At 41.5% G+C, this 27,011-nt stretch overlaps 1 protein-coding gene across 3 annotated transcripts in view; it reads left to right on the top strand.

Annotated features, from left to right (window-relative positions):
• PLCXD3 (phosphatidylinositol specific phospholipase C X domain containing 3) overlaps window positions 1-26,148 on the top strand; it is a 91,706-nt gene extending 65,558 nt beyond the window's left edge. Inside the window, exon 3 of one of the 3 annotated variants that reach the window (XM_080575041.1) lies at window positions 19,490-26,148. In XM_080575041.1, coding sequence (XP_080431167.1) covers window positions 19,490-19,646 — 157 coding nt within the window. In that variant the 3' untranslated portion in view covers window positions 19,647-26,148. The other 2 variants (XM_080575040.1, XM_080575039.1) reach the window with 2 other exon arrangements.
• Window positions 26,149-27,011: the final 863 nt, after the last annotated feature.

Here is a 27,011-nt window from a genome sequence, read left to right as displayed (position 1 = left end):
TCTTGTCATCTCTTAAATAACGTGTCCACGGATGCACAACAAGGTGGAACAGCCTGTGGGGACACGCAGACAGAAGCCGTGCTGTCCAGAGCTGAGTCAGTGCTGGGTGGAGGGGCGCAGGGCCTGAGGCCAACCAGCAGCATCTGGCCTTGGGAGGTCTGTAGGAGGAAGGGGACTGCAGCAGCTTTTTAGTACATGTGCAGCTTGGTCTGTATCTCACAAGAGGCACACGAGCCACCGCAGCGGCTCTCGCACTCGTTGTGTGGCTGACGTGACGGGTCTGTGTGGTCTTCTGCTGATGGAGCAGAGTGATCCAGCATGACTCATGTCCCAGAGGAAGAGGGAATGCCCTCTTTGCTGTGGCATATCTCAGCCGAAATCTATCTTGGCTTCACCCCAGAAGGATTTTAGTTTATTGTTGATGCCTCCTCTGAAATCCCTTGCTACACTTTTTACAAGCTATATAATGCATTTTTTTAGTTTACCTCTTCCCTGATGGTCTGTGATGTGGTTTGTTTTATTTGTGGTATAGCAACCCTAGTTCATCAGTGTGGAGTTTTCGTTAAATAAAATATGAGATCAATTCAGAAGTTACCAGTATTACTGGAAGCATGAGACTTCTCACAATGTCTGGCTATTTATAGTGCAGATCAGAACCAGTAAGAGCTCTCCAAATCATCATTTGCACTTGAAAAAAACTTAGTTTTTAAAGCTAAGTTGAGATCACGTCAGTGCTATGTTAGTTAATATTTTATTTCCTTTTTTAAAATTTTGGTCTACAGTTGTTAGATTTGTTAGTTGTGACAGCAAGTACACGTTTGTGTTAAATTGTTTCGACCCAGCGATTACAAAACCATTTGTTCCCATTGGTGCAGCTTTTTGTTGAAAGCTGCAGATATCTTAGTCTACACTTTTTTCAAGACTGCATCTTTCAGTGTTTTTCTCCAGGGAGAAGTCTACTTTAGCAAAACAGTTTATGTCAAAACATTTCAACTTTGTACTTCTATTAATTCCATCTTGTCTTTAGGTTTATGTTACAGTGCTAATTGCAATATTTAATGCTGTTGCTGTATCCACAGCTTTCATTTTTGTATTCAGAAATAGATTTTGAACTTTACGTGATGGGAAAGGCCAACACTTTGCTTTCTAATTTGAAATAGAATCACATTTTGAAAAGCTGGATTTTGTAACAGAACAGAAGTTCTTGGTTTCAGGCCAGATCTATGAAATATCACAAAGGGTGTCTAGCACTGAAGTGCCCAGCCTTTATCATTCCCTGGATTATCATTGTTGATCAAGTGACAGTCTGCAGACAATAACTTATTTTTTTTCTCATTCCTAATCTCCTTTTTAATTTTGTTTATGGCTATTGGAAATTACGGTCTTACCCATTACGTATACGGTGGGTACTATTGACCAAGCGAAATAGCAGTATTATTGACAACAATAATTCACCCAGTGTGCATGGGAATAGACACGGTAGAAGGACAGAGTTCTTTGGGGGAATCTGTCTTATGAGTAATGTTCTGTGTCATATTTCCAGGACCGTTACTTTTTTGCGGGAAAAATAATTCAGAACTTGTTTTTAATTTTTCTGTAAGAAAGTTCAACCTCATCACTTTGGCCAAGAGTGAAATGGCCCAGCTGACATTTTAAAATTTAAAATAATCTGAAACCAAGGTAGACAGCATGATGGTAGATGTAATCTAGAGTCAGTAATAGGCAGTGTGAAAGAGTCTAGTGAAGATGACTTAGCTTTGTGAGAGGACTGAATTTTGGTGCCAATCATGTTATGTTGCCAGTGATTGCTTCATCACTGAGCCATTTCAAGACCGTTGTCTGTAAGGTTGAATTATAGGAAAAGATGACTGTTAGCATTTTATTATAAAATCTGACAATAACAAATGGTAAAAAGGATGGCTCAAAGGTCAGCAAAAATACCTGCCAGACTGACATAAGCAGATTTCATTCCTTCCAGTGGATTCCACAGCACAGTGCAGTATATGAACTGTAGCACCATTACATTAAAAATTGGCCCTCTTGAGTTGGCTAAAATAACTCTACTAACAGTGGTTATCTTTATATTAAGTTCTGCTTCATTTATTCAGTGTGGAGCTTGAAAGTTAGACTTTTATCCTGTAGATAATAAAAACAAATATAGTATGAAAACATTTTTCATATTTTTCAATATTAGATATTTTCATATCTAATATAAAATATGTAATACAAAAATAATATGAAAAATAAGACCTGAATGTATTAGCAAGATTTCTGTGCTGAATGATCTGCTTCTAGGTGTACACAAACTTTTGGAGATAGACCTCTATGCAGCTGGATGAATTCCTATTCTGTAAGGCCAGAAGCCCGGGAGGATAAGGTACATGAAAAAGCCAAACTGCAGCCTGAGATCCCACTGTCTGACTGTCAGGGTTCCTCTTGCAGCCTTCTTTGTGACCCCAGATAGTGTTGAGGTAAATGTTTTATAAAAGCTGTACAAAGTGGATACAATCAAGCACAGAGGAGAGTGGCATAACTAGAATTGCATAATTGCTAAATGCATAAGCATTGCCAATATTAAAACAGATCTATGAAAACAATGGCTTAGAGTGGAGAGCAGCAAATGTAAAATTTGCTTACATTAAAATGATAGGGGGATGTTCTGAGCCCCAACAGGCTTTTAGGAGAAGGTGAGACAGTTGACCTTAACTGGAAAGAAGCGATAATTGAAGTTACAGAGATTAAAGGAAAGTAGGACAAATCTTGATGAGGTTTTGCCAAAGGTGGATTGTGTCAAACTGTATTGATTATTTTTTTTAACTAATGTTATGGAAATTTTACAGAAAAAACAGATGACTGGATTTCAGTAATGTGGCTGGTAAAGTGTGAAATAGGATATTATCAACCAAAATAGAATTTAGGCGTCAGAAATGGAATTTAAACTGATTGAAAGTACCAGACTGAAGAGGAAGTAATGGTACCATTCCTTAAAGAGAAAGGTAGTCTTGAACATTTCCATGAAGGCCCCTTGGTTCACCCATAGGAGAGTGCTAACGCAGTTTGCTGTTAACACAAAGAAAGAGGCTATCATCATACTAGACTGAGGAGTGACATACAGGAAGAACTGGGTGACCTTAAGACCTGCAGAATTTAGAAACAAGCTGGAATTCGGTGCTACAAAATGCAGGGTGATGGCAATGGGAACGTGTTCTGGTGAGGTGGGTTCTCCTCAGCTGGGAAAGCCAGGCACGGTGGCTGGGGGAGTATCTCTCACCTGTGGATGGCTAAAGCTACACCCTCAGTAAAAAGCATCTGGGAAAAAGAGTGGTACCATCTTGGTGTGCACCAAGGTGTTTCCAGCATGTACGGAAGGGCTGCAATGCTGTTGCCCAAGGTGCTGTTGGATATCTTTTTGGATATCCTGTGCAATTCCGAGCATCCTTGTTCTGGGGAGGTGGTTAAGCCTGGAACAGGTGCGGAGAGGGACTACTAGGGTAATCAGGGAATACATTGCTGAAGACATGGAGAGCACTTGTCTTGTTTATCCTAGCACAATGAAGCCAGAGAGGCTATGTGATTATTGTCTATAAATATCACAGGGGAATAAATACCAAAGAGGGAGAACAGTTTAGGCTAAAGGCCAGTGTTCTCACAAGAGCAACAGCGATAAACTGACTACATAAATTTAGGCTGGAAGTGAGAGAAGGGCTCCCTGCCACCAGAGCAGTGAGGTTTTACAACCCTCTTGGAAAAATGGGAGGTAAAAAAGCTGGCTGCTTATAAGATGAGCTTTATCAGCCCTTGAAAGAGGGAGAGAGATAATTAGTTAGCAGATTCCTCCCAACCTGTTTCTGTGGATGAACAAGACATTTGTGGTATTCATTCACAGCCCCACTGGTTATTGGGAAGTCAGAGCCAGACCTGCCTGTGGTAGGGGGATAAGTCTTGCTGACTTGGGAGCACATTGGCAGGAAGAGCCCCATGAGCGTGTCTCCCTCAGCTGTGACCAGAGCAAGCATTTCTCGTTGTGAAAGAAAAGTGGCTATTCTGCCCTATCTCCTGGACACTGTGTGTGGCATAATTATAATTGGTGTAGCACAGGGCTTATTCTATGAATGTTTTGGGCTTGTTAGTACTGGGTTGCGTGAAAAACAACCAGAAGGAACAAGGATTTGCTCAGGGAAATCTGCTCCTGCTAAATGCTTCACAGGAATGCCCAGAATACTGTTTAGAGAATATTGCCTCTGGGATCGTGATGATTAACAAAGCTGGTTTTGCTATGTGAGGCCAGAGCTAGAAGCCAGAAAATGTATAAAGAATGCTAAGCATCTTAGTCTCCTGCTCTTGTGAGATTAAACAGCCGTTGCAGAGAGAGTTGGTGTTTGAAGATCCTAGACCTGCACAACCTGTGGTCTGGCTGCTGGGCTGGCCTTTGCTCTGACATTTTGTGTTTCTGCTGCGCAGTGACCACTGCTGGGCCCGAGGCTGCTGTGTACCATTCACCAGTCTCCAAAAAAGATGAGTTACAGTTGCTAACCCAAATCAGGTGCTTCCCAGACATCAGTACAATGGCATGACCATACCAGAGTGATCATGGCGGCTCGAACCCATAACCAAGACCTAACCAAGAGCTTGGTACTGAATGTCAGTTCTTCATTTTGTTAGTTGATTATGTAAAGTTTTTAAGCATGGTTTAGATGAAAACCTTGGGGGCAATGACAGCAATGTACTATGGGTTTGAAAATGTGTATCTATTTGATGTGGACCTTGCAAAACAAAATGATGAAACTAGTTTTGGACATACAGGCTTGGTGGAGAAAAAGGTGGAGGAGCTCCAGTCCACATAAGAAGATGGTTGTTGGTCAAAAGAAACAGCAGCAGGAAGTACACAAGGTGGTACCTCAGATGAAGGCATATGTAGATCAGGGAGGAATTTTGATGCCAAACAAAAATTTGCTAGAAAAACAGATCTGTGAGAAGCACTGATGTGATTTTTGAAATTTGGTCACACTTGATAAGTAATTGTATTTGATGAAAACATGTAGGAAAACATTTAATCTTGATATTTTCTAACTTAATGTTTTAGAAATATTGAAGTGCTTTGACAAATCCAAAATAACTTTAAAGACACCTCATTTAAAATGATTTAAATTTTAAAAGAACAAAAAGCAAGAAAACAAGGTTTAATTGGCTATGCTGAACATTAGCTAGACACTTAATTTTTTTAATTAACTGAAAAATTGTGTAAGCTCCTATATAATTTTGTCCCCCACCATCTTGCATCCTGATTTTTTTCTTCACAACATCATTCAAATCAGAGCTGTAATTATTCGGAATTTCCGTTACTTGAATATGCAAGCCTGATGCTCATATTGTACTCTCTGGTTCTTCTTGTTGTCCAGACGGCAATAGTGATGAAAAATGCCTATTTTTCAAAGGCCTTTTTTCAAAGGCAGTGATTTATGTCACAGTTTTCTTATTTCAGCGTTGTTGGGTGGATTGCTTCATTGTGATCTACTTAGTGATGTTTCACAAACGAAGCTTATTTCCACCTTCTTGGAAGAATCAGGTGTTAGCTTCCTGGGAATGCTACAAGACCCAGCTCTTCACTGGGGCTTTCTCTGGAGGCACAACAGAGTTGGAAGGATTTGAATGTGGTTGTTTTCCTAGCATTTTTCAACAGTGAATTCAATATGAATTATTCTACAGTGCATCTATCTCTGAATAAGGTATTATGGAATACACAGAGCAAGGTACTATGGCAAACAGCTGCGTGCAGTTTTGTATACTTTGGTTGTCAGCTCTCTGTTTCTGCAGACTCCTTGTAAATCTACTTGATGAAACAAAAAGAAAAATTGAACCACTTAGAGCAGTTTGATTTGAAAGGAAATGGAAATTGCTTTGTTTTGTATTCAACAGTGAAGGTTCAAGTATAGGTGAGAGTTAGTTTAATTTTGAAGCATTTGCAGGTAGTTGGGTAAAAAACATTAATTTTGCAGGCTACTCTACTAGACTGAAAAATCTATATTTTATCTATTTAATTAAGTTGGATTTATTGTAGTATCTGTTTCAGTGGAAACTGTTCAGTGAATGATGTGCGAAGTTCTGTTACAGGTCATACAGCAAAGTGATAGTGCTGGCAGCCAGAAGTTTATTTAATACACTTTGCCTTCCCTCTAGCTGCTCTGTTTTCCCTGATGGTGATGCATACCTTTTTGCTCATTTTTCTAGTTACTCAAAAGCAGTTTTTGTTTAAAATCACTTTGCTAATTCACCTGTTTTGCATGCAGGCTACTGGGCAGGTCTAAACATTAGTAAAAATCCCCTTTTCTTTTCTGCTTTGGTAGTCTTTCATTGTTCTCCACATCTAATTTCAGGGTGTTTCTTCTGTGCACAACATTTTTTAATCTTTTTAATTTGTATCCATGTTCTTTCTCTTTTCTTTCTTGCATCATTCAAATTTTAGGTGTTTAAGAATTTGAGTTTTGTAACGAGGGAGGGGCTAAGCCATCAGCAGCAAGTGAAACCATGAGCTGGGGGGTAACTGGGCAGCTCCATACCTGGAGTCCCCTACCAAGTTCCTCAGCAGGAGAGCTCTTTGAAAGGTTCCAGGCAGCACATGGTGGCAACTCTCAGAGAAAATGAACCCCCTGGTTAAGGCTGATGGAGGAAACCTTGAGCATGAGTAGTCCAGTACTGGCTACAACTTCATTCGAGACTAAAACCAGCAATCACCCCCTATCGTTGCTGTAAATCACTGCACAAGAAGTTGTTTTCTATGTACTCTCTGCTCCTGCATGTGTTGCTAGGACCTCCAAAAGCAGCTCCTGCACTTTTTGGCCCTTTAGAGGAAGTCAGTCCCTTAATTCTCTTAATTCTTAATCTTCCTGGGCATGTTGTGGGAGTTGTGCAAGAGCACTTGGAGCCATTAAATATTTGAGTTATTCAACCTGTGTTCCTTACTGCATGTCATGGAGTTTAGTAGTGCCATCCCCACAGTTTGAGGTTGAAGTCCAGCTAATACCAATACACAAGATAGCTAGCCCTATTTTATATCACTGCCAAAAACTGGTGAAAGGGTTGGTTGTGTGGACAAGATGTGGGATGCATAAGCCAACATGAAATGAAAACAGTCCGATGGCGAATGATGTCAAGTAGAGGGGCAAAAATCAAGGAGAGGAGATACGGATGACACAAGTCCTGGGTTCCTTTCCCTTACACAGTGCAAAACCCAATTATGTCTCAGGTTGCTGCACATGGAGCCCTGGTGAGGTGCCTTCATTAAGCTCCTTGGCATACAAGTAGAAGAAGCATTGCTCTGCGTGGTAGGAAGATGGCCAAAGTTAGAAAAATTCGTCCTTTCATCCATCAGTGAAGCTAGTGCTTTTTACGTGTTTGTGCTTGCATGTACACATGCTTTCTTCCCTCATTTCAAGATGAATTAAACCATTTGTATCTGTTGCTTGTAATTGCTTGTTTATTTGAATATGAATATTGAGTGCAGCTGCACTAACTATAGACTCTTTTATACTGTTCTGTGAAGCTGTCTTTTATGTTAAAGCATAAGAAATCCCTTTGAAGCCAAAATGACATATATTTTTTTTCTATATTGATTATAATATTTAGGGTATCAAATGATTAATACGAACAGTAAAATTAAAAAAAAAAGAAATTTTGAGTAGAAATGAACAAGGTATTAAAAATAACTAGTTGAAGTCTTTTCAGTTATCTTATTATTTGTTTTCTTTTAGGCTTCCTCTTCCCTGGCTTGTTTCCATAAATTCAGAGCATTTATTTTTTTCATTTAGAAAAAAAGAAGGATCGTTACATACTGTGATTCCAGGAGATGGGGCTGTAAGAAAAATGCCATCTGTCATGAGACCCATAAGAAAATATGGTAGTTAGCCCCTGATGACAGGTTGGAAAATTGTTGTGAAAACTTTTGAGCTTAGTGCAAAATGCATCACTCCAATTCCGGAAGGGAGCTGTTAGCGAGGGGAGGAGGTGGGGGTTTTCTTACTCTGTCAGACTGTTGCTGGGCACCCAGAAGACAGAATTTTTCAAGATTGCAGTTTTGAAACATATACCCACTTTCAGTGAGATTCTTCTTTTTTTTTTTTTTTTTAATTTGCAGTGTTTAAAGAGAGAGAGGTTTTGCAGTGACAAAGTGCCTTGTGGCATTGACCTCTCAAGGTCTGTGTCAGCCCATGACCGTGGTACGGGATCCTTTCTTACATTGTTCTGCTCTGCCGTGGCTTCTTGCTCCCAGTTTCATTTGGGGTGGTCATGTTGGGCACCACCACTAGGTCTCTGAGCATAGCATGATTCTTCAGAGACGTGTATGGATTCAGATTCCAGTTAGTCCATTATAATTTCAGTAGCTCTAATGTCAGCATTTGATTTTTTCTAGCTGTCTGGTTGACCCTGGCCGTTTTATTCTTGTTCTCAGCTTTCCGCTGAGTGTTCCACCACAGGACTTGCAGAGCATTTTGATGCCTTGCTGTCTGCTGGCAGAAGGCAGAACACATGTGCTGTGCTTTGGAGAAGAAGAAAAGGATGTGTAGTGTACACAAAGCACCTTACAAGCAGGGAGATGATAGCAGCCTGCAGCTATACCCCCTCAGGCATTTGTCAGATCAGTGCAGGGAGGCTGATCTGCACCATACCTGAAAGCTGCTGTGGATGCCTGGGAGCTGGGGGCTGCCATGGGCAGTATAGGTAACATGTTTAGGACTTGTTTTCAGGAGACTGTGAGTAGCTGGAGTTGCCAGAAGGTAGGAAGGGCAAACCTGCTGCCTGCCTAGGGCTTCTTCCTTGGTGGTGTTCAAAACATGGCATAAAATAACTCAGCATAAAATAACTCAAGCCTTCTCTCTTCAGAAGGTAGGAGATGAATTGATAAGTGTGATAAAGGCAAGGAAGTTGTAGCCTTTATCAGTGGCAGAATTTGTAGTGGACATAGTCATGTACTGTAGTTGTAACAGTACTTACGGCTTTATCTTAATTAACATGATCACCCACAAGTTCCAGGTAGTAAGAAATTATTCCCCAGCCACCATCACTGATGAAGATGTACTTATGAGCATTTTTGGGAAGACACCTCAGAGTCTCCTGGCTCTGGTCATTTGCCTTTACTTCATGTAACATGACTCCTCCTGCTATATAGAGCTTTGTTAGCTCAAAGTTTGAGCAAGAGACCTGGACTGAAAAAAAAAAAAAAAGTATCGAAAAAGCAGCTTAGTGGCGAATGAACACATCTGATGGATGGTTATTTGCCATTGGTGACAATGCTGGGCTGCTTTGTTTGTGGGCTATTTATTCACGTAAGTTTCTGTAATGGCATGGTTCCTTGTTTGTACTTGTACAAATGAGGCTTATCAGTATTTTATCACCTGTGTTTCTTGCAGCTTAGAAAGAGTGAAAGGGGCATTGATGATGCAGCATCACTAGGGTTATGTTTTTGTGGCACTCGTAATCAGCTGGCACTGTTTCTGTTCAGCTCTATCAGCTCTGTAGGTGGATGCTGCAGAACAGTAAAATAGAAATGTTTGCGCAACGTGAAAAGGAGATAATTCTGTGTGACAATAGTAATGTGTTTAACTCCTTGCAATGGGAATCATGTAACTCGTGTAATTAGAAGGAAAAAACAAAAACAAAAACACGATACTAGCTTGGCTCAGGAAGTGCTCGACAACTCAGATCATGACATGATAGGGAGCACAGGGACTGACAACAAATGTCAGTGAAAGATCTGGGGACACAAAGCAGAAAGAACACTTGACAGATCATTACACACAGGTGACCAAGCCATCCCTGTTCTGTGGTCAACTCTAACACACAATTTGAATGGTTTTAATGCAGTGAAACAAGTATAATGAGTTTATAAATAAATTATAACTTTTTTAAAGAACTAGAAGATGAGAGGAAAAAAAAAAAGCAAATGTGTAGCTAATCCCTTGATGGGTGGCAGAACATTATCTTGTGTAAAGCAGAACTTCTGTGTTTCACAGGCAATGGGCTAAGGTCAATTTTAATTTCTATAGTCTGCTCTTACTGTCATTGCTGTGGTTTCCTTAGCATTTCTTGAACTGCCAGATTTCCATTTGGAATGAAACAACTGCCTCAAGCAGGTGAACTTTGCAGACACCTGATAAATGGGTGTTCAGGCTTATCTCTCTGACCCACAAAAGGTTGGAATGAATGACATCTGAACAGCTCTTGAATCTCTCAGCTGAAAGGTTGATTAGGAAATGATGGCAATTCTATTCCCCTCTGTTTTCATAGCTTAGGACTTACACCACTGTTAATGAAAGTGGGAGATGTTCCTCTCCCATGTGATCTCCAAAGAGATGACAGATTAGAACAGTTACAGAGCTTGTCTGACTTGATCTGCTCAATCACTGGAAAAGCCGGGCTTCAAACACAGGCATCCTCATGACAGACAGTACTTTTCCAGTTAATCCATGGACTATCATGTACTTGTCCATGCTACCAGAAGTACATGTGTTACAAGGCCTCATGTCATAAAAGCTAAATGCCTCAGTTTGTGTGGTAGAAGTTAAAGCTTTTAGCTCTGCTTTTTTCCCACTTCAGTTCCCCACCACATAGGCCAAGAGAGTGGCCATAGTTCTAGCGTTGTCTCATTAGTGAGATCTCTGATAATATGGGGTCCGCTAAAGCCTTTACCAGCTGATATGTTCCTAATGCTATTAGTTAATGCTCGAGGTGCAATGGCTAAAAACATAATGAGGAAAATAGGATGTTGAATATTAGTCACTTCCAGAACCATCGCTTGCTGCTATTAAATATCCCATTACATTTTTATACAAGCATAGAGGTGTAGGTTCAATAAATACAGCTGAAATTTCTTTGAAGGGAGGGCAGAAAAGGGCACTTTTGAGCTCGTTTCTGCCTCCCCTTTAAAATGAAACCCAGAAAAGCAACAACAGCTCAATAGAAGAGCAAAGACATCTGGTCCCTTGTGACTCTGCAGAGTACAGTGCTATGATCAATTACACTAAAATATTCATCTGGCCCCAGCACGGTAGTCTGTGTCATCTGATTAGATGAGCTTCCAAACTGTATAAAGCAATTGGAGATGACTGAATTATAGATAAACATTTCAGAAGAATAAATTCAGGGCTGTTTGATGTTAACGTAGGTTGTACCTGCAACCTGACAGCTCGTGGGCAGTGTAACGTGTCCATTCACGATCCTGGAGAAGGAGTTCCCACCTGTGTCTCTCTGAGCCTAAGAATAACGGAATTCACTCATTTCACCCAGTGTTGCCCAAATTTTCTGGTTCTAGTCAGTCTGGCCTTAGTAGTGCCAATTTTATGACTACTCTGCTGCTGCCTAGAGAATGTGAGAACTAAAGAAGCAAATTTAAGGAGTTCCGTCCCAGCTGGTCCATGCTTGTGCACGGCTAGTTCATTTGTTCCTTGGCTGTGCCAATTCAACGTTTATGAGATCCTGATATAAATCAAATCTCTTCAGTGAACTGGGGCCATTTGGGACATGGTAAGACTAAACACGGTTGATTTATTTCTTTTAATCCAGAACACTTCCATGTGCTGTCTTTCCTTTTGTCACTAGAGGTTTATTAACACAACTGAGAAAATGGTAAGTTGTGATCTGGGGACAGAAACAAATGGCTGGCATGGAAAAGAAAAATAAGCCTTTTAAAATAGTTCTGCCACAAAAGAAAATCACAGTTGAACGATGCACTGTGGAATGGTTTGTGTTTTGCAGGTAAACTATAGTGATGAACAGTTTCTCATAAGTGGGAACAGGGTGTGGACGTGATGAACACTTCTGAATAGCACACCTTTACGCCAATATTTTTGGCTGCATCTATTTTTGGCTAATCCCATTAAAACTAGGGAGAATGTGTATGGATATTTGTGTAGAAATGCTCTGAATAGAGAGCAAGGTTGTAGAATATGTGAAATCACTGGAGGCTTGTAAGAACTGATTAAATTGAACATTTGCCAGGGGTAGTTTGTATAGTTGATCTTCATGTTGCTGATCCTGCCTCAGGATGGGCTGTATGAACTTGAGCGACTTTTCAAGGTTCTTTCCAGTCATGATTTTTATGATTCAGTGACACACGAGACATCCCCTCTTCCCACTGGAGCGATGAATTCTCAGCATCCTTGAAAAGCAAAAGTCAGCATGTGCTGACTTACAGCTCTAGAATTAATCAGTGTTCTTCAAATATGAGTAAAATTGGATGAAGGGGTGAGAAAAGTTAAAGTGTAAGGATTCTAATTCTGGCTCATATGAGCACATGCTCCTGCAGAGGAGTGCTTTTTTTCTTGAATAGTAACACCTACTTGCAAAAGGCTGTGTAGTTCACTGGAGTGGGAGGAAATGCCCTGAGTACTTAACCTTTGCCCTAAGCAAGTGGATGCGCTTCAGTTCTCTCTGGTGTTGCTGGTAGTGGGCATTTAACGCTAGACAGCTCTGCGCTCTGGAAATGAGACCGGTTTCCCTTTCTGGATTAGGTTGTAGTGGCTCTTTACACTTTAAAAGAAAACCTGTTGTCTGCCATTTAGTGCTCAAATTCTCATTAAACAGTGAACAACCCTTCTGTTTTGTGCTTGCAGAGTTACTTCTCTTCCTTCTCCTCCCTTGAAAGCTCTGCAGAGAGGAGCGGCTGTTTCGCCATGGGAGGTCCTGTTGTGGAGCACTGCTGCTGTTAATGTTCTGTCATGTTGTCAGGCTGTGATGACTCAGACATTAAAAAAAAATATCTTTCTGAACTAAAGTAGCCTAACAGCAATTTTTTTTAAAGCGAATTTTAATGCAATTAGTTACGTCATATCTTCTTTCTGAAAGCATATAATGGACCTCTCAGCTCTGCTGCCTAAACTGAAGCTATGTGAACGTATTATTTTCTAAACAAAATTTAATTCCATTGGAGTCCACCTAAGATATCTGACAGATTGAGAAAAATAAAGAAGTCATCCTGAATGGTAAATAGCTTTGAAAAGGGCCAAGCATGTCTTGTAGTTTAGGGCAGAGTTTCTTAGGTAAGTTCTCTAACACATCAGAAAATGACTCATCAAAGAAGTGCAAAACTTAAAAACAAAACAAAACCACAAAAAACACCTGCACACATTTCTGTTTATATGAGCAAGCAAGCAGAACCGGGAAAATAGAGGTAATAAAGTAACTGTCAAAGCTGAGACTAGATTTTACTGGGTTGTAAATAAAAATCACTCTAGCAACAGTATATGAGAAAGTATGTGGCTCCTCAAACAACAACAAAAAAAGCCTGAGACAGTGATGTAGGGCATGTTTCCGCGGCACTGATGTAAGTCATCTTGATACCCAAGCCACGCCCAAATGATTGATATGTCTGACGGACCCAGTGAGGGTTCATCTAGAGAGAAAAGCTTTGGTCTTATAAGAACTGCAGCCACAAATGGCTCTGCAGGACATGGCATTGCCCAGTGTGTATATGTCCCTATTACACCCATCTCCTCCACTGTCCCCCTTCCACACGTACCATCCAGCTTATCTGGGTGGCTGTAGAAGACTGCTGGGGAGCATGGCTGTGGAGTGGGTCAGGTTGACCATGTGGAGAGGCTGGAGCTGATCACCGCCTGTCCCACCAGGCATTTACATGTCATGGCTGTCCACGTCACTTCTGTGCCCTGTTCTGCTTCAGGAATGTGAGGGCAGCAGGCTCTGAGTGCAAATAAATGATGTATCCTACATATTTCCTCAGGACAGAAGATTTTTCTGCAAAGATTGCCAGTTGCTGTGCACAGTCAGAGCTGGGTGACGTGCCAGTTCCTTCCCCAGAGCAGCCTTCCCACGGTGGCTCAATTCTCTATCCTATGGTTTGCTTCTCCACACTGCTGGTACCACCAGCCCTGCCCCAGTGCCAGGGAACAGGATGAAGGAGTCAACCCCAGGTGCTGGTTGCTGGGGCAGTGCTGTGAAAGCATTTCATGAGTTACTGCAACAAAAGGTGGATGCTCCTCTCTTCCTCCTCTCTAAGGCTTTGCCGAACAATGTGCCTTCCTTCCTGTGTGGCTTGAGGCTAAGGCAAGCAGCACCCTTTTGTGTCCTTTGTTCTGTTTTACAGTGGCTTTTGCAACCCCTGAAGTTAGATACTTTTCCTTCTGAAACTTTTCACTCTGCCACTGAGGGCTGAGTTTCACAACTGTGAGACACAACAGGCTTACATATGTTTTAAAGGGCTGACAGCATTCTGTATATTCAGGTTTTCCTGCTACCTAGCGCTTAGTTTGTAACATGTTAATGTATGACTTTCCATCCTGTGTGCACTTCAGAGCATTTATTCACAGGGCTGAAGTCTCACAACACATGGGTTCACAAGGGGAAGGTCTGGCTTAACAAACTTAATTTCCTTTTATGTCAAGGTCCTCCATCTGGTTGATCAACATCCATCTGGTTTCAGGTGGAAACAGTTAGAGACTTGGTGCTCCACCTGGACTGTCACAAATCCATGGGGCCAGATGGGATCCACCCAAGGATGATGAGGGAGCTGGTGGATGTGATTGCTGAGCCGCTCTCCATCATCTATCAGCAGTCATGGTCAACTGGAGAGGTCCCAGATGACTGGAGACCAATCATGTGGCAATCATGGGCAAATGTGATGCCCATCTGTAACAAGGGTTGCAAGGAGGACCCGGGAAATTACAGGCCTGTCAGCCTAACCTCAGTGCCAGGAAAGGTGATGGAACAGGTCATCCTGAATGCAATCACACAGCATTGGTGGGACAACTGGGGGATCAAGCCTAGTCAGCAAGGGTTCATGAAAGGCAAGTCCTACCTGACCAACCTCATCTTCTTCTCTCAACGGGAGACCCGTGATGGATGAGGGAAAGGCTGTTGATGTAGTCTACTTAGACTTCAGCAAGGCCTTTGACATGGTCTCCCATAGTATTCTCCCTGAGAAGCTGACAGCCTATGACTTGAACAGATACAGTCTTTGCTGGGTTAAAAACTGGCTGGACAGCCAGGCCCAGAGAGTGGTAGTGAACAGAGAGAAATCCAGCTGACGACCAGTCATTGAAGGACATTGAGGCCCTAGAGTGTGTCCAGAGAAGGGCTACGAAGCTGGTGAAGGGTCTGCAACACAAGTCCTATGAGGAGCGGCTGAGAGAACTGGGGTTGTTTAGTATGGAGAAGAGGAGACTCAGGAGAAACCTTATTGCTCTCACAACTACCTGAAAGGACGGTGTGGGGAGCTGGGGGTTAGCCTCTTCTCACAGATAATTAGTGATAGGACATGAGGGAATGGCCTCAAGCTGCACCAGGAGAGATTCAGATTGGAAATGAGGAGACATTTCTTCTCAGAAAGAGCAGTCAGGCATTGGAACGGGTTGCCCAGGGAGGTGGTGGAGTCACCGTCCCTGGGGATGTTTAAGGAAAGGCTGGACATGGTGCTGAGGGACGTGGTTCAGTGGGTGATATTGGTGGTAGGGGGATGGTTGGACCGGGTGATCTTGGAGGTCTCTTCCAACCTTAATGTTTCTATGATTCTATGACCAAGAGAAGCCAGTTGATGTAATCTTTTTGCATTTCAGCAGTTTTCAGTACTGTTTCTCACAGAATCCTTCTGGACCAAATGTCCAGCAAACAGCTGGACAAATACATAATGCAATGGGTGAACAACTGGCCGATGGGTTGGGCTCACAGGGTTCTAGTAAATGGGGTTACATCAGGCCGGCGGACAGTCACCAGCGGGGTTCCACAGGGCTCCATTTTGGGTCCAGTTCTCTTCAATGTTTTCATTGACTTGGATGCAGGAATTGAAGGTAAACTGAGTAAGTTTGCAGATGATACAAAATTGGGAGGAGCTGTTGACTCCGTCGAGGGTGCAGAAGCCTTGCAGAGAGATCTTGACAAATGAGAGGGCTGGGCAATCATCAACAATGTGAAGTTTAACAAGAGCAAGTGCCAGATTCTGCACCTGGGATGTGGCAAACCTGGCTATACGTACAGAGTGAGGGATGAGAGGCTGGAGAGAAACCCCACAGAAAGGGATCTGTTTTTGGTTTATAGCAAGTTGAATGTGAGCCAATATTGTGCCTTGGCAGCCAGGAGGGCCAACCATACCCTGGGGTGCATCAAACACAGCATTGCTAGCCGGTCAAAGGAAGGGATTTTCTTGCTCTTGCTTTGCTCTGTGCTGGTGCGGCCTCACCTCCAGCCTCACTGTGTGCAGTTTGGGGCACCACAATATAAGAAGGACATAAAACTATCAGATAGTATCCAAAGGAGGGCTACAACACTCAACAACACTCTCAACAACACTCTCAACAACTTTCAACAACACTCTCAGACATATGGTCTGATTTTTTGGTGGTCCTGTGTGGAGCCAGAAGTGGGAATCAGTGATCCTTCAGGGTCCCTTCCAACTTGGGATATTCTGTGATTTTGTGATTAACTTCTGAAGCTCACACTGCATGCTTTGCAGAAAAGTCAGCTGAGGTATGGGAGGGTGAGGAGAATGAGAATTGCCCTGTACTGTAAGGAGAGTTGGGGCCTGTCCTGCCTGTAGTTTCAACATTGACATCACTGGCACTGCTACCAACATTAACCTGTTTGATTATTATGAGAACTAGTTGCACTAGCGCAGTGCAGGATGTAATTAGAATGTGCCGAGACCACTGCCGTTAGTGGAATTATTTTTGCCGAGAAGCAGAGATGCCTAACCTTGAGTATCTACAACTGCAGCCCATGCTGATGTGGCTGGACTGTTCCCAGCCCTTACAGGGTCAGGATCAGAACCTTTGTTGACAGGTCCCCACTGAGACCCTGAAACACAGACAGCAACAGCCTCCAGAAGTATCATAAGAGAGCCAGGATCTGCTTAACACAGAGTGGTGTTGTCAAGGTTGGTCTGCAGGCTGAGAGGCTTGCATATCCTCATGCACAAAATCATTTTTATCAAGATGGCAAGAATTTCCATTAAGACCATGGTACATACTGGGTTTCTGTGAACGCAATCATGTAGGTGGCTGCCACGCAGCATGGTTTGTGTTCCTCTTACTAAAACCCTTAATGAGAACAATTACTAGTTTGAGGCATGCAGAGACTGGAAATTACAAGGAAGGGTGAACAAGGTTTGTGCTGCTATCACAAAGACACCCTGAGGAATGTTAAAGCAGGCTTATTCTAATAATTACTGTGAGCGTGTGAGATATTTGTACTGCAGCTGAGCAATGCGTGGTTTCTTACAGTCAGTGATCTAGATCCACTTTCAAGATGGCACTGTGGGAGGAAGATGGGGAAATGTATGTGTTTTTCTGTGAATTTCTGTCACAAGCAGACTTGCATAGACCAAATCGTTAAGGTCAGTAGAATCTTTTGTTCAGGTATATATTTTTCAGGGTTGTGTTCTTTGACTTTGCTATGCAAAGAAGCTTTTTATTGGATCTGATTCACTTTTTGACTTACCTTTGAACACTTGTCAGTCTCTTGAACAAAAGATTTCTATGACTTTATCTAACAAATTGTGTATGGACAAAGGGTCATGCAACTGAGTTTTATTTGAGATATCAGTAACATGTAAACAACCCATTTTTACAACCAAGCCTATTTGGAGATGAAATGGCAGGGCAAACTGAGTTTAAAATAAAACACTATTTAAAGGAACATGACTGTCTATTAAAGACTGAATTAATAACAACACAATAGGAAAAATTAAAAAGTATTTCAGGGTATGTGACTGAGCATGTAGACAGGAAGCACAGTGGTCTCAAGGCAGAATTACATTATCAGAACCAGATTCAGAACAAATAAAGGACACCAAAAGAAAGTACTTATGCCTCAAGGAAGACTAATATGCCAAAGGTATCAACATATGCAGAAGGAAGAAAAAATCTGTGCCTGCCTGCACTCTCTCAGTTCACCTTTAATCCTGCAATTCCTTGAGCTTCAACAGGCAGATATTAAAGACAAAGGCAGCATGCTGCCATCTTAGACGTGCAGCCTCACGTCTTCCTTCAGTGTTCAGCAATGTCACTTGCACGTGAAGATGCGGTGGAGTTTTCAGCTGCTCTGGGTATCTGTTTTGCAGAATCACAGAATGGTTGAGGTTGGAAGGTGTCTCTAGAGGTTGTGTGATCCAGTCCCCCAGCTAAAGGCCACCTAGAGCTGGTTGTTCAGGGCCTGGGCCTTATGAAGGTCTCCAAGGAGGGAGACTTGATTGGTTTTGTGGTCCCAGCTATTTTGCTGAGTTCCAGAGTTTCTGATGATTCATGGACCTTTTCAAACAGCCCAGGCACTGCAGAATATATAACAGCACACCTATGTCTGTTACTATTCCAGTGAGTGCAACTTTCCAGGATTGCATAAATCTATAGATACTGATTTTTTATTTTTATTTTTTTTTACAGTAGAGTGCTTAAGCTCAGTTTTATGAGCTGGTGCATATATATGCCTGTGCTTCAGTTGTAATGAATCAGTGTGTGAAATAAAATGCTTTACTAGTCCTAGACATATGTCTTAAAATGGATTTAAGCATATGGACAGATGTTTTGCTGAAGCTAAACCTTTGTGTTGTGCATTCACCTGTAAAATCATAGGTAATTGTAACCTTTCTTTTTTTTAATATTTTTTTTAAGACTGATTCTGGCCAGTCACAAATAAAATCTGTGTCTGCTAATAGTTCCAACGGTCAATTACACTTTTTTTGAAAAATCTGTACCATATTTTGTTTGACTTGTTAACTTCTGTCTTAAGAACATTGGATCTTGTTTCTTGACTTAGGGAGTCCTTTGTTTTCCCATATATATTTGTAGTGGTCACCAGTTTATATTTTCATGGTATCAGAAAGATTTCTTTACATTCACCAACCCAGTTAGGGAGATGTCTTTTATACCCCAGTGTCCCAGCACTAGGGGTCTCACATAATAAAAATATGCTGTTTTTAAAAAGAGTGAATATGACTGTAGTGCTTTTTATTTCAGTTATTAATCACTTGTATATGACAAAATGTAATTATTGCAGGGATATTAATACTAGGAAAGAAGGAGTATCGAGGATATGCTGTACTTATACTGTAGAAATCATGGTTGTTTTGTGTCCCCAAATATAATATTTTCAGTATTTCCTTGAACGTGTCAAATGTGCTTTGCAAGTGGCTTGAGTCCTCTGTTGTTTCTTTTTCCATAAACAATTCCCATGGAGTCATATGGCCATACGATACTGAAAAGGTGTCCAGTCCATTCCTGTGCCCCTAGGCAAGATCAGTAATCACTGTGAGCCTGTATAACCTTGCTTTTATTCTTTTCTACTGAGAAGTTGAATACAACCAACATAATATTCCCACAGAGAATAAAAAAGAGTAGGGTTTTCAAAAAGCCTGAGCAGTAACCCTTGTCCTTTCTCATGTGCTTCCCTTAGAAACAAAGTAAAATCAACGGCAGTCACTGCTAATAAATCCTGTCTTGATGTATTTCTCTCACTGCTTTATGAGTAATTATTGTTCCTGTTTTCTCCTTAGGGCTCTTCCTGCAATGATGCAGTGGGTCCGAACTCAGAAACCAGGAGAAAGTGGTGTGAATATTATCACTGCAGATTTTGTAGAACTCGGTGACTTTATCAGCACGGTCATAAAGCTCAACTATGCCCTGGATGAAGGTGAAGATGACACTACTTGATAGTGTTCTAATATGTTTGCTGTTGCATTATTTAGAATTAAAAAGAAAAAAAAAAAAGAAAAAAAGATTGCATTTTAAAAGAATTATCTTGTAAAACGCTGATCTTCCTATAACACTCTCTGAGGTGTTTAGGGCTTTAGTGGGTGGGCATAAGGGAAGTGTTTTAATCAATTATGATCATTTTTTACATTTGTGTTTCATGTGAAGAGCAAAACTAACCATGTTTACAGTGTTTGATAAAAGAAGGCCATTTACATGTTTTCCATGAGGTACCAAATGTGATTCATGTGTCTTCTATGGTTATGAACAGTGCCAAGAAATGTGCTGCTTTCAGTGCAGTGGGATGTGTGTTTCTCTTAGTCTGCCCACAGCAGGATTCCCGAAGGTGTGAACAATACACCAGAGGACTAAGGACAGTATATCTGTCCCTAAAATTTTAAGCCGCTACACTTCATCTGTTAGGTGATTTAATGGATTCTATTTATCAGTGAGCTACAGGTTTAAATGCCTTTGTGAAGTAAATACAAAGTCATGCCTCCAACGCAGTCATAGTCAGTGAACAGTAAACATGATGCATTATGTAGCTTGCACAAAGCACAGACTAAATCTTGCTTGCTTTTCGTTCTTGAAATGGGGTTTTCCAGTGTTTTTGCCCTAGGTAACGTCAGCAGTTACATAGTGCTGGCCTAACTCTGTACTAGCGCTGCCAGTGTGTATTTTCCATGGCTTTAGCTGGAGCAAAGTTAGGCCAGCTTGGAGCACCGCTCCTTCCCAGGACTAATCTCATGTAGGAGTCTGATCCAACATCCATTGAATTTAATAGGGAGATTTCCTGTGTTTATCATGGAATGAGCATGGGATCAGTAAACTGTGTGTATTGTAAGGTGGGCAGGGTTTTGTCCCATAGTCGAAATAGGCTTTTTGTAGGTTTAAATCTACTCTTTAAAAAATGTAGGTGCAGTTTGAGCTTCTCTTTAGGGCTGTTGTAAACACAACACTTCTCTGCTGATTACAAAAAACAAAAACAGTGCCAGTTTCATCAGTGAAAAACTGCTGTACTAGAGTGTAGTAGTTCAATATCTGGCTAAAAACATTATGCTATAGTCCTTACTTTGTTTGTGGGAAATAATACAGCATAACACAAAATAGAAAGTCTACTGAATGGCACTGTGCTAGTAGCAGAACCTCTATCACCCTACTTTTAATGAAGCATATAAAACTCAATTATATGGAAAATTTAGTGAATTATAAAATAAAAGAAGAGCATTGTGAGTGTATGACACCAAATTGGATACCATCAATCGTACATCCTACATCCATCAATGCATATGCACACAACTTTGGAAAGCAAAACATTTTGTTTGTGCAAACCAATAGATGCTATACAAGGAAAATTCTCTTTGAAATGTTGCTTTATAGGATAAGACTAATGTCAAGTTTCCATTGATATTACTAGAACTTTCCATTGAGTAAGAAGAGAGAATGGCTTCATAGGGTCTTTTGCTATTTTCTGTCAGATGGTAAGGGCTGCAATCTACCATCAGATTTTATTTATTAAAAAAATTGTCTCATCAAAGAGGTGGGTTATAGGGGGTTTGTTGGTTGGTTATGTTTATGCTTTTATTTTTATTTTTGTTTTGTTTTATTTTAAAGAAGTGGAATAAAATGAACACTTGCTGCTATTTTGTACTGAGAGGGTGCCTTGGAAAAAGTGTGTGTGTGTGTATTGTAGAGAAACATTTAAGTGCATCTGTACTATAAAGACACGTTTTAAATGTATGTATATGATAAAAAGACATCCATGCACACTTGCACAGTGATGATCTGGCTTCTGGACAGGAGTGTTATAAATTTGCCTGAAGAAAACTGCAGGTGTTATGAAGTTATGATGCCTCCTTCTGTAGCAGATTTTTCCGTATGGATTATAACTGTAAAACTCATCCTTAGTAAAATCTGTGATCTAAGCCAGTTAGTATTTTTATAGCATTAAAATTTAACCCAAACTGATCCAAAAATTTACCAAGAGCCACAGCCCATCTTTGCATTGAACAAGGAAGGGGTAGGACTTGGTGCTTTCACCCATGACTAAGCATGATGTGGGGGTGGGTAGACGCACTTTGTTTTCAATCTTCACAGGCTTGCCAAACAAAATTAATGTAATGGACACATAAAATGAAACATGTGGATGTGTTGTTGAACCCTGTGCAATCTGAAGTCTTGTGGATTTTGCACAGTTTGTGAAGCAGTACCTTTTCTTCTTTGTGGGATGAAAATGTTAGCTAATTTGTTGGAGATGTGGTGTGAAATGCTCTTTTCATTCTTCTGTTTCACTGGATTATTTGCTTCCAGATTCTTTCTGTCATTCTTTAGCTACTTAAAGTATAGTTCAAGCACTTAAACTATCCTTCTAATGTATTAAAATAATCTGAATCTTTAGGTGGAACAACAAAAAGATAGGTTTCATCTTTTGGATACTGACTGAAATTCTGTTAGATTGAGAGCACCAACACCGAGTTCCTCCTGGGACCCCTGGCTCAAACACGTGCCAGACACACCAGGTTTTTTGCTTACACAAAGGTGTACTCAAAGCAAATGTTCTGCTTATTGAAGAAGTGTGTGTATGTGTGTGTGTGCGCGCCTGTATATATGAATAAATATAGAGCTATATCATATCTTAAGCTTACTACCGTTGTTATGAAATATTTGCTTAGCATCAGCTGTATTCTAATTGTCATTTGGGTGCTGGAAAATAAAAGCAAAGCAAAAAAACAAAACAAAACAAAAAAAAACCAACAATCCTCTGACAAGAAGGATAATAGACAAATCACATAGTTTCTCCATTAATGGGGGAAAATGTTAAATTTTGGTCAAAAATTGTTTTCATTTAGCTGTCCATCTCCTTTATATTGGAGAAGCACAGCACTTTATGAAAGGGGACAGGTAAACAAGCTTGCCTTAATTACTAAAATAAAATAAAAAAGGGGAGCATGCTATCCACACTTTTCTGGTGATTTCATATGTGAGGCACCAAAACTTTATTTGGACTGTCCTGATGGGGATACACTCCCAGTTGATAACAATTTGGGAGATTTCACCAGAAAAGAACAAGCCAGAAAGGACTATGCAACACAACTGGACCACTGTAGAGCCCCGTGTTGCCGTTCATATGCAGCTAGAACTTTTTGATTTCAACCACAAAATGCTTGCAGAAGGACTGCAGGGTTGGTTCAGACTAATTGTCTGACCTGATTCATCTGGGAGGCTTCTACCTGAACCCGTGCATTCTGGGCACTCCTGCATGGGAAGTCAGATGACTGTAATCAGCCGATCAGAGGAAAAATACCTGTCTACACTATTGATCTTCATGAACATCTGTTTATTCAAACTGTAATGTCGTTCTCTGTCAAAACATTTTTCTCTTCCTGTGTATCTTTCTCTTCTCACTACGTTCATGTTACACGCATGAAGCAGTATTGCTTTTCAACCTTTTCATGGGATTACTCACCCTCTCGTTCAGTTTTGCTTGAAAAATTACACCTGCCTCGCACAACACAAGCTGAAAGGAGCGGTTTCTTTGCTGGTGTAAATCTAGGTGGCTCCTTCTTTCAGTTTGTGCAAGCTGAGGATCTCGTTGTCCAGTGCTGACCCAGCTCCTGTCAATGTGAACCCATAAAGCAGCTGGTTCATAAGCCTGAGTCCTGCCTTGTGCAAAGAGGTGTAAGGTCAGAACCAGACCAAAGGAGCCTAGTTTTAAAATCAGTGGGCTATCTACATTCATTTGCTTAACAGCATTTGCTTATCTACATTCATTTGGTTAACAGCAAATGTTACAACAGGTTATGTTACTAGTTTTGTAAGTTCTGCCATTTCAAGCCATTCTTTTAAACATATATATGTGTGTATATATATATGCATATGTGTGTGAGAGAATGTACAATTCTGTATGCTGGGCTAAGTCCTTCTGTCATACTGATACAAATCCAGACCATTTCTACTAACTTCAAAACATTTACTAACATTTTACCCTGGGATGAGAGAGAACAGATAGTCAGTGTGTAGTAAGTATATGCTGTGTTGCAAAGGAAATTAAAAATGTGGAGGTCAATTCCACAATATTGAAAAAGTGGAGCGCCCTGAAAACATAGCTCCAGTGCTGTTTATGCTGAATATAGTATATGGAGCACTAGGTATTAGCAGCTAAGTAGACTATTTGGTGATTTCAAGAGTTCAGTTAACACCATTTTAAACTTCTAAACTCCTTTTCAGTGAAGTAAAAGCTAATAGTGTGTATGATGTATTTGCCATATCTCAGTGGTAGCTTCTGTGTTACATACAGTCAACATTGTTCTGAATCGTATATGTTTACCCAATGATGAGGTTAAAATATGCTGTATAGTATGTGCAATGTATTGATTACAAGTATGTTGGAGTTCAGTGATCTATTTAGTTCTTACTGTGCTGCTGTTTTGTAGGTATGTGTGTATATGGGAGTATGGATTGTCTACAATGTACAAGGAAATAATTAATCCTAAAGGAAAAGGGCAGTTATGTAACCTGCCTTAATGCATTCACATAATCTTGTTTAAGTCCCATAATTACAAGTTCTGATTTCAGATGTTAGTGAGGATTGTCTGTAGGGCTGACTCCCTCACTTCTCTGCATTAAGGAGTTAAACTTGAAGTTACTCGGAGCTCACTTACATATTAAGAAATAAAGAATAGCATGCTTGTACGACCTTGATTGTACATGCTGTCAAAGATCTGGTTTCCTATGTGGTACAGAGCAAATCACTTCTGTGCACACACAGCTCCTGTTGATGCCAGCAGGAATTGTGTTTATGCAACCGAAGGGCCTAAAATTCCTCTTCTGGTATACAGTCATGATGCTGAGGTCGTGGTACCCTGGCTCTGTGGAATTGCCTGAATGCTATGCAATACTGCTCATGTCCCGCGTTGGAACGAAGCTCTAAGTCTGCAGTAAGAGTTCTGAACTCTGCTCCAACCCAGGTTGGATTGTATAAGTCCTTACATAAAAAGGATGAATGTCTGAGGCTGAGCAGCGTGGCCTGGCATGCCCACATACAGCATTCTGCTTTCAGGAGCCTTGGCAGCTTAAATTAAGATGGTTCTAATAATTTCCTGGAGGCTGGCAAGACCTACTGCTCTTCTTGGGAAGGGGAATATTAAATCTGTCCATTGCCCTTACCATTCCCACAGCTAGATCTAGCTCTCCTTTCATTTTTTCTTGTGATGGATGCCGCTGCTTGATGTTAAGGGTGGTGCTGAAAGACATGCAGAACAGAGACAGAGTCTGTCTTGTGCTCAGCTGGTTGGGCAGGGGAAGGCAGAGCGCTCTTGTTTGGTGTGAAGTCAGCTTCAGAAAGACCCACGTACGTGGTGGTTGAGGGAAGGCAGAAGTCTGGCTGGAGACCCTCTTCTGTTATCTCTGTCTAGCTATAATACAACATCTTCCCAATTCTCTTTGTCTCAGCTCAGCACTCTTTATGCACTTCTGCATCCTCATCCCTGTAACCACCAGCTGTCAGCAGCACTGTGCACAAAGTGAGTGGTACAGGTTTGTTATCCTCACTACACCATCACAATTCACACGTTCTTACAAGGTGTTGAGTGTGGGGCTAAAAGAGGGCAGCGTCCCACATCTCATGGTTTATCTCTACACTCCAGGTGATGTACATGTCTCCACTTAGATGGACCTCACCTTGGCTGATGAGAAGTCAGTTGTAAGCTTTCTCTCTCCAAAACAGAAACAGACTAGAAGATAAGCCAATGAGTATCTCCTAAGATGGGGATGCAGTTAGGCTTTTTTTTCTGCAGTGGAATGGCAAGGACTAGTCTCTTTCCTTGGTTTTGGGTCCTGCCAAAATCAATTTCATCAGAAGAGATTCCTGTAGCAGGTGAAATGTTTGGCACTGCCAGATCAGTTTTGCTGTGAAGCTGTGATCCTTAAAGCAAAATCCTGGGCTTCATGTGTAATTATTATTGCTGAAAATAAGAATACATGCTTAAAAATACAACTTTAAAAGAAATAGCTGGGCGTGTCAGGACAGATTAAGTTTTTTCCTGCTTCAGTCACGAGTATCTTTATAATCATGCAAGGTGATGATTAGGATGTTATTGCCACACTGCCTCCTGACAATGTTCAGGGTCTCTGTACAGAAGCCTTACTATTCCAAATGAGCATTAATGCATTTGAGTGACTTTCTCCATTTCTGTGGGAAGGATGAATGTGTAACACTGAGGACATGGAGCTCCCTGTGTGTTGTGCCCACAAAGGTTCACAGAGCTGCACCTTCTCTTTTTAGGATCTATTTAATGGTACTTTAATAAATGTTGTGTAAAAAATGCCTACAGTTCTGAATAGCAAATGTGAATTTTTATGAGAAGAATGTGTATTTAATGTAAAAAAAAAAAACAACAAAAAAACTATAAAATCCAGTTTCTTTGTATCCAGTGAAACATCTAATAAAGCTCTGGTACCTGTATTCTTGGTTTATGGGTTCTTTGCTTCCTTCAAGATGTTACAAGTTGGAGGCTTCTTAAATGCTGTTTCTAAGGCGGGCTGAAGTCAGACACTGAGCTCGGGCTGTGCAACCATGCCAGAGGCGTGCGTGGATGGACTGCCCCGTGAGGGCACCGCAGCGGGAGGACTGATTCCACCCCATTCAGGGGTCCCACACACGGCCACCACGGAGCTCTGGGATGGGTTTGTGCCACAGGGACGCGGTAGGCTCTCCGGCACCTCTCCCACCCAGCAGGGCTCTCCAACATAGGTTTGCCCCAACCACCAAACCTGCAAATGTTAGTGTCCCACGGCCCCCCTGGGGAGGATGCCAGCCACCAAGGCAAGCCCGGACAGCCTGGAGGTGCAGGTGGAGCAGGCAATTCCTCATGCCTGGCTGGAGGACGTGCCGGCCAGCAGGTGAGCTGCCTCCACTTCTCCTCGGTGACCCCTGTGGGGTTTGGGGACCTGCTTCATGGAGGGGGACGCGGGTGACCCTGCACCAAGAGCTCACTGCGCCCAGGAGCACAGAGAACGTGGCTGGGCTTTGCGGTGTCCTGCTGTGGTTGCACTCTTTTTGTCCACTGTCTCCTGCTGTTGGAATAGCCACTGTACACCCAAAACGGGGTGTCTCTGTCCTGGCTCATACAGTGGTGTGGTGATGCACAGAACACAGCCAGCTGAGATGCTGATGCCTTTAAGGAGGCATTTGCAATGCTACGTGAAGCAAGTGAAGCAGGTATTTACTAAATGATTCTGATTCCAGAAAGTAATTGCATGTTGTGCCACTGGATCTGGGAAAAAAAAAAGAAGAAAAAAAAAAGGGCTACACGTAGATGTTTTTAA

The sequence above is a fragment of the Anser brachyrhynchus genome (genome assembly GCF_964034855.1).
Source record: "Anser brachyrhynchus genome assembly, chromosome: Z".
In the NCBI taxonomy this organism is placed as follows: domain Eukaryota; kingdom Metazoa; phylum Chordata; class Aves; order Anseriformes; family Anatidae; genus Anser; species Anser brachyrhynchus.
This window is presented reverse-complemented; position numbering and strand designations above follow the sequence as displayed.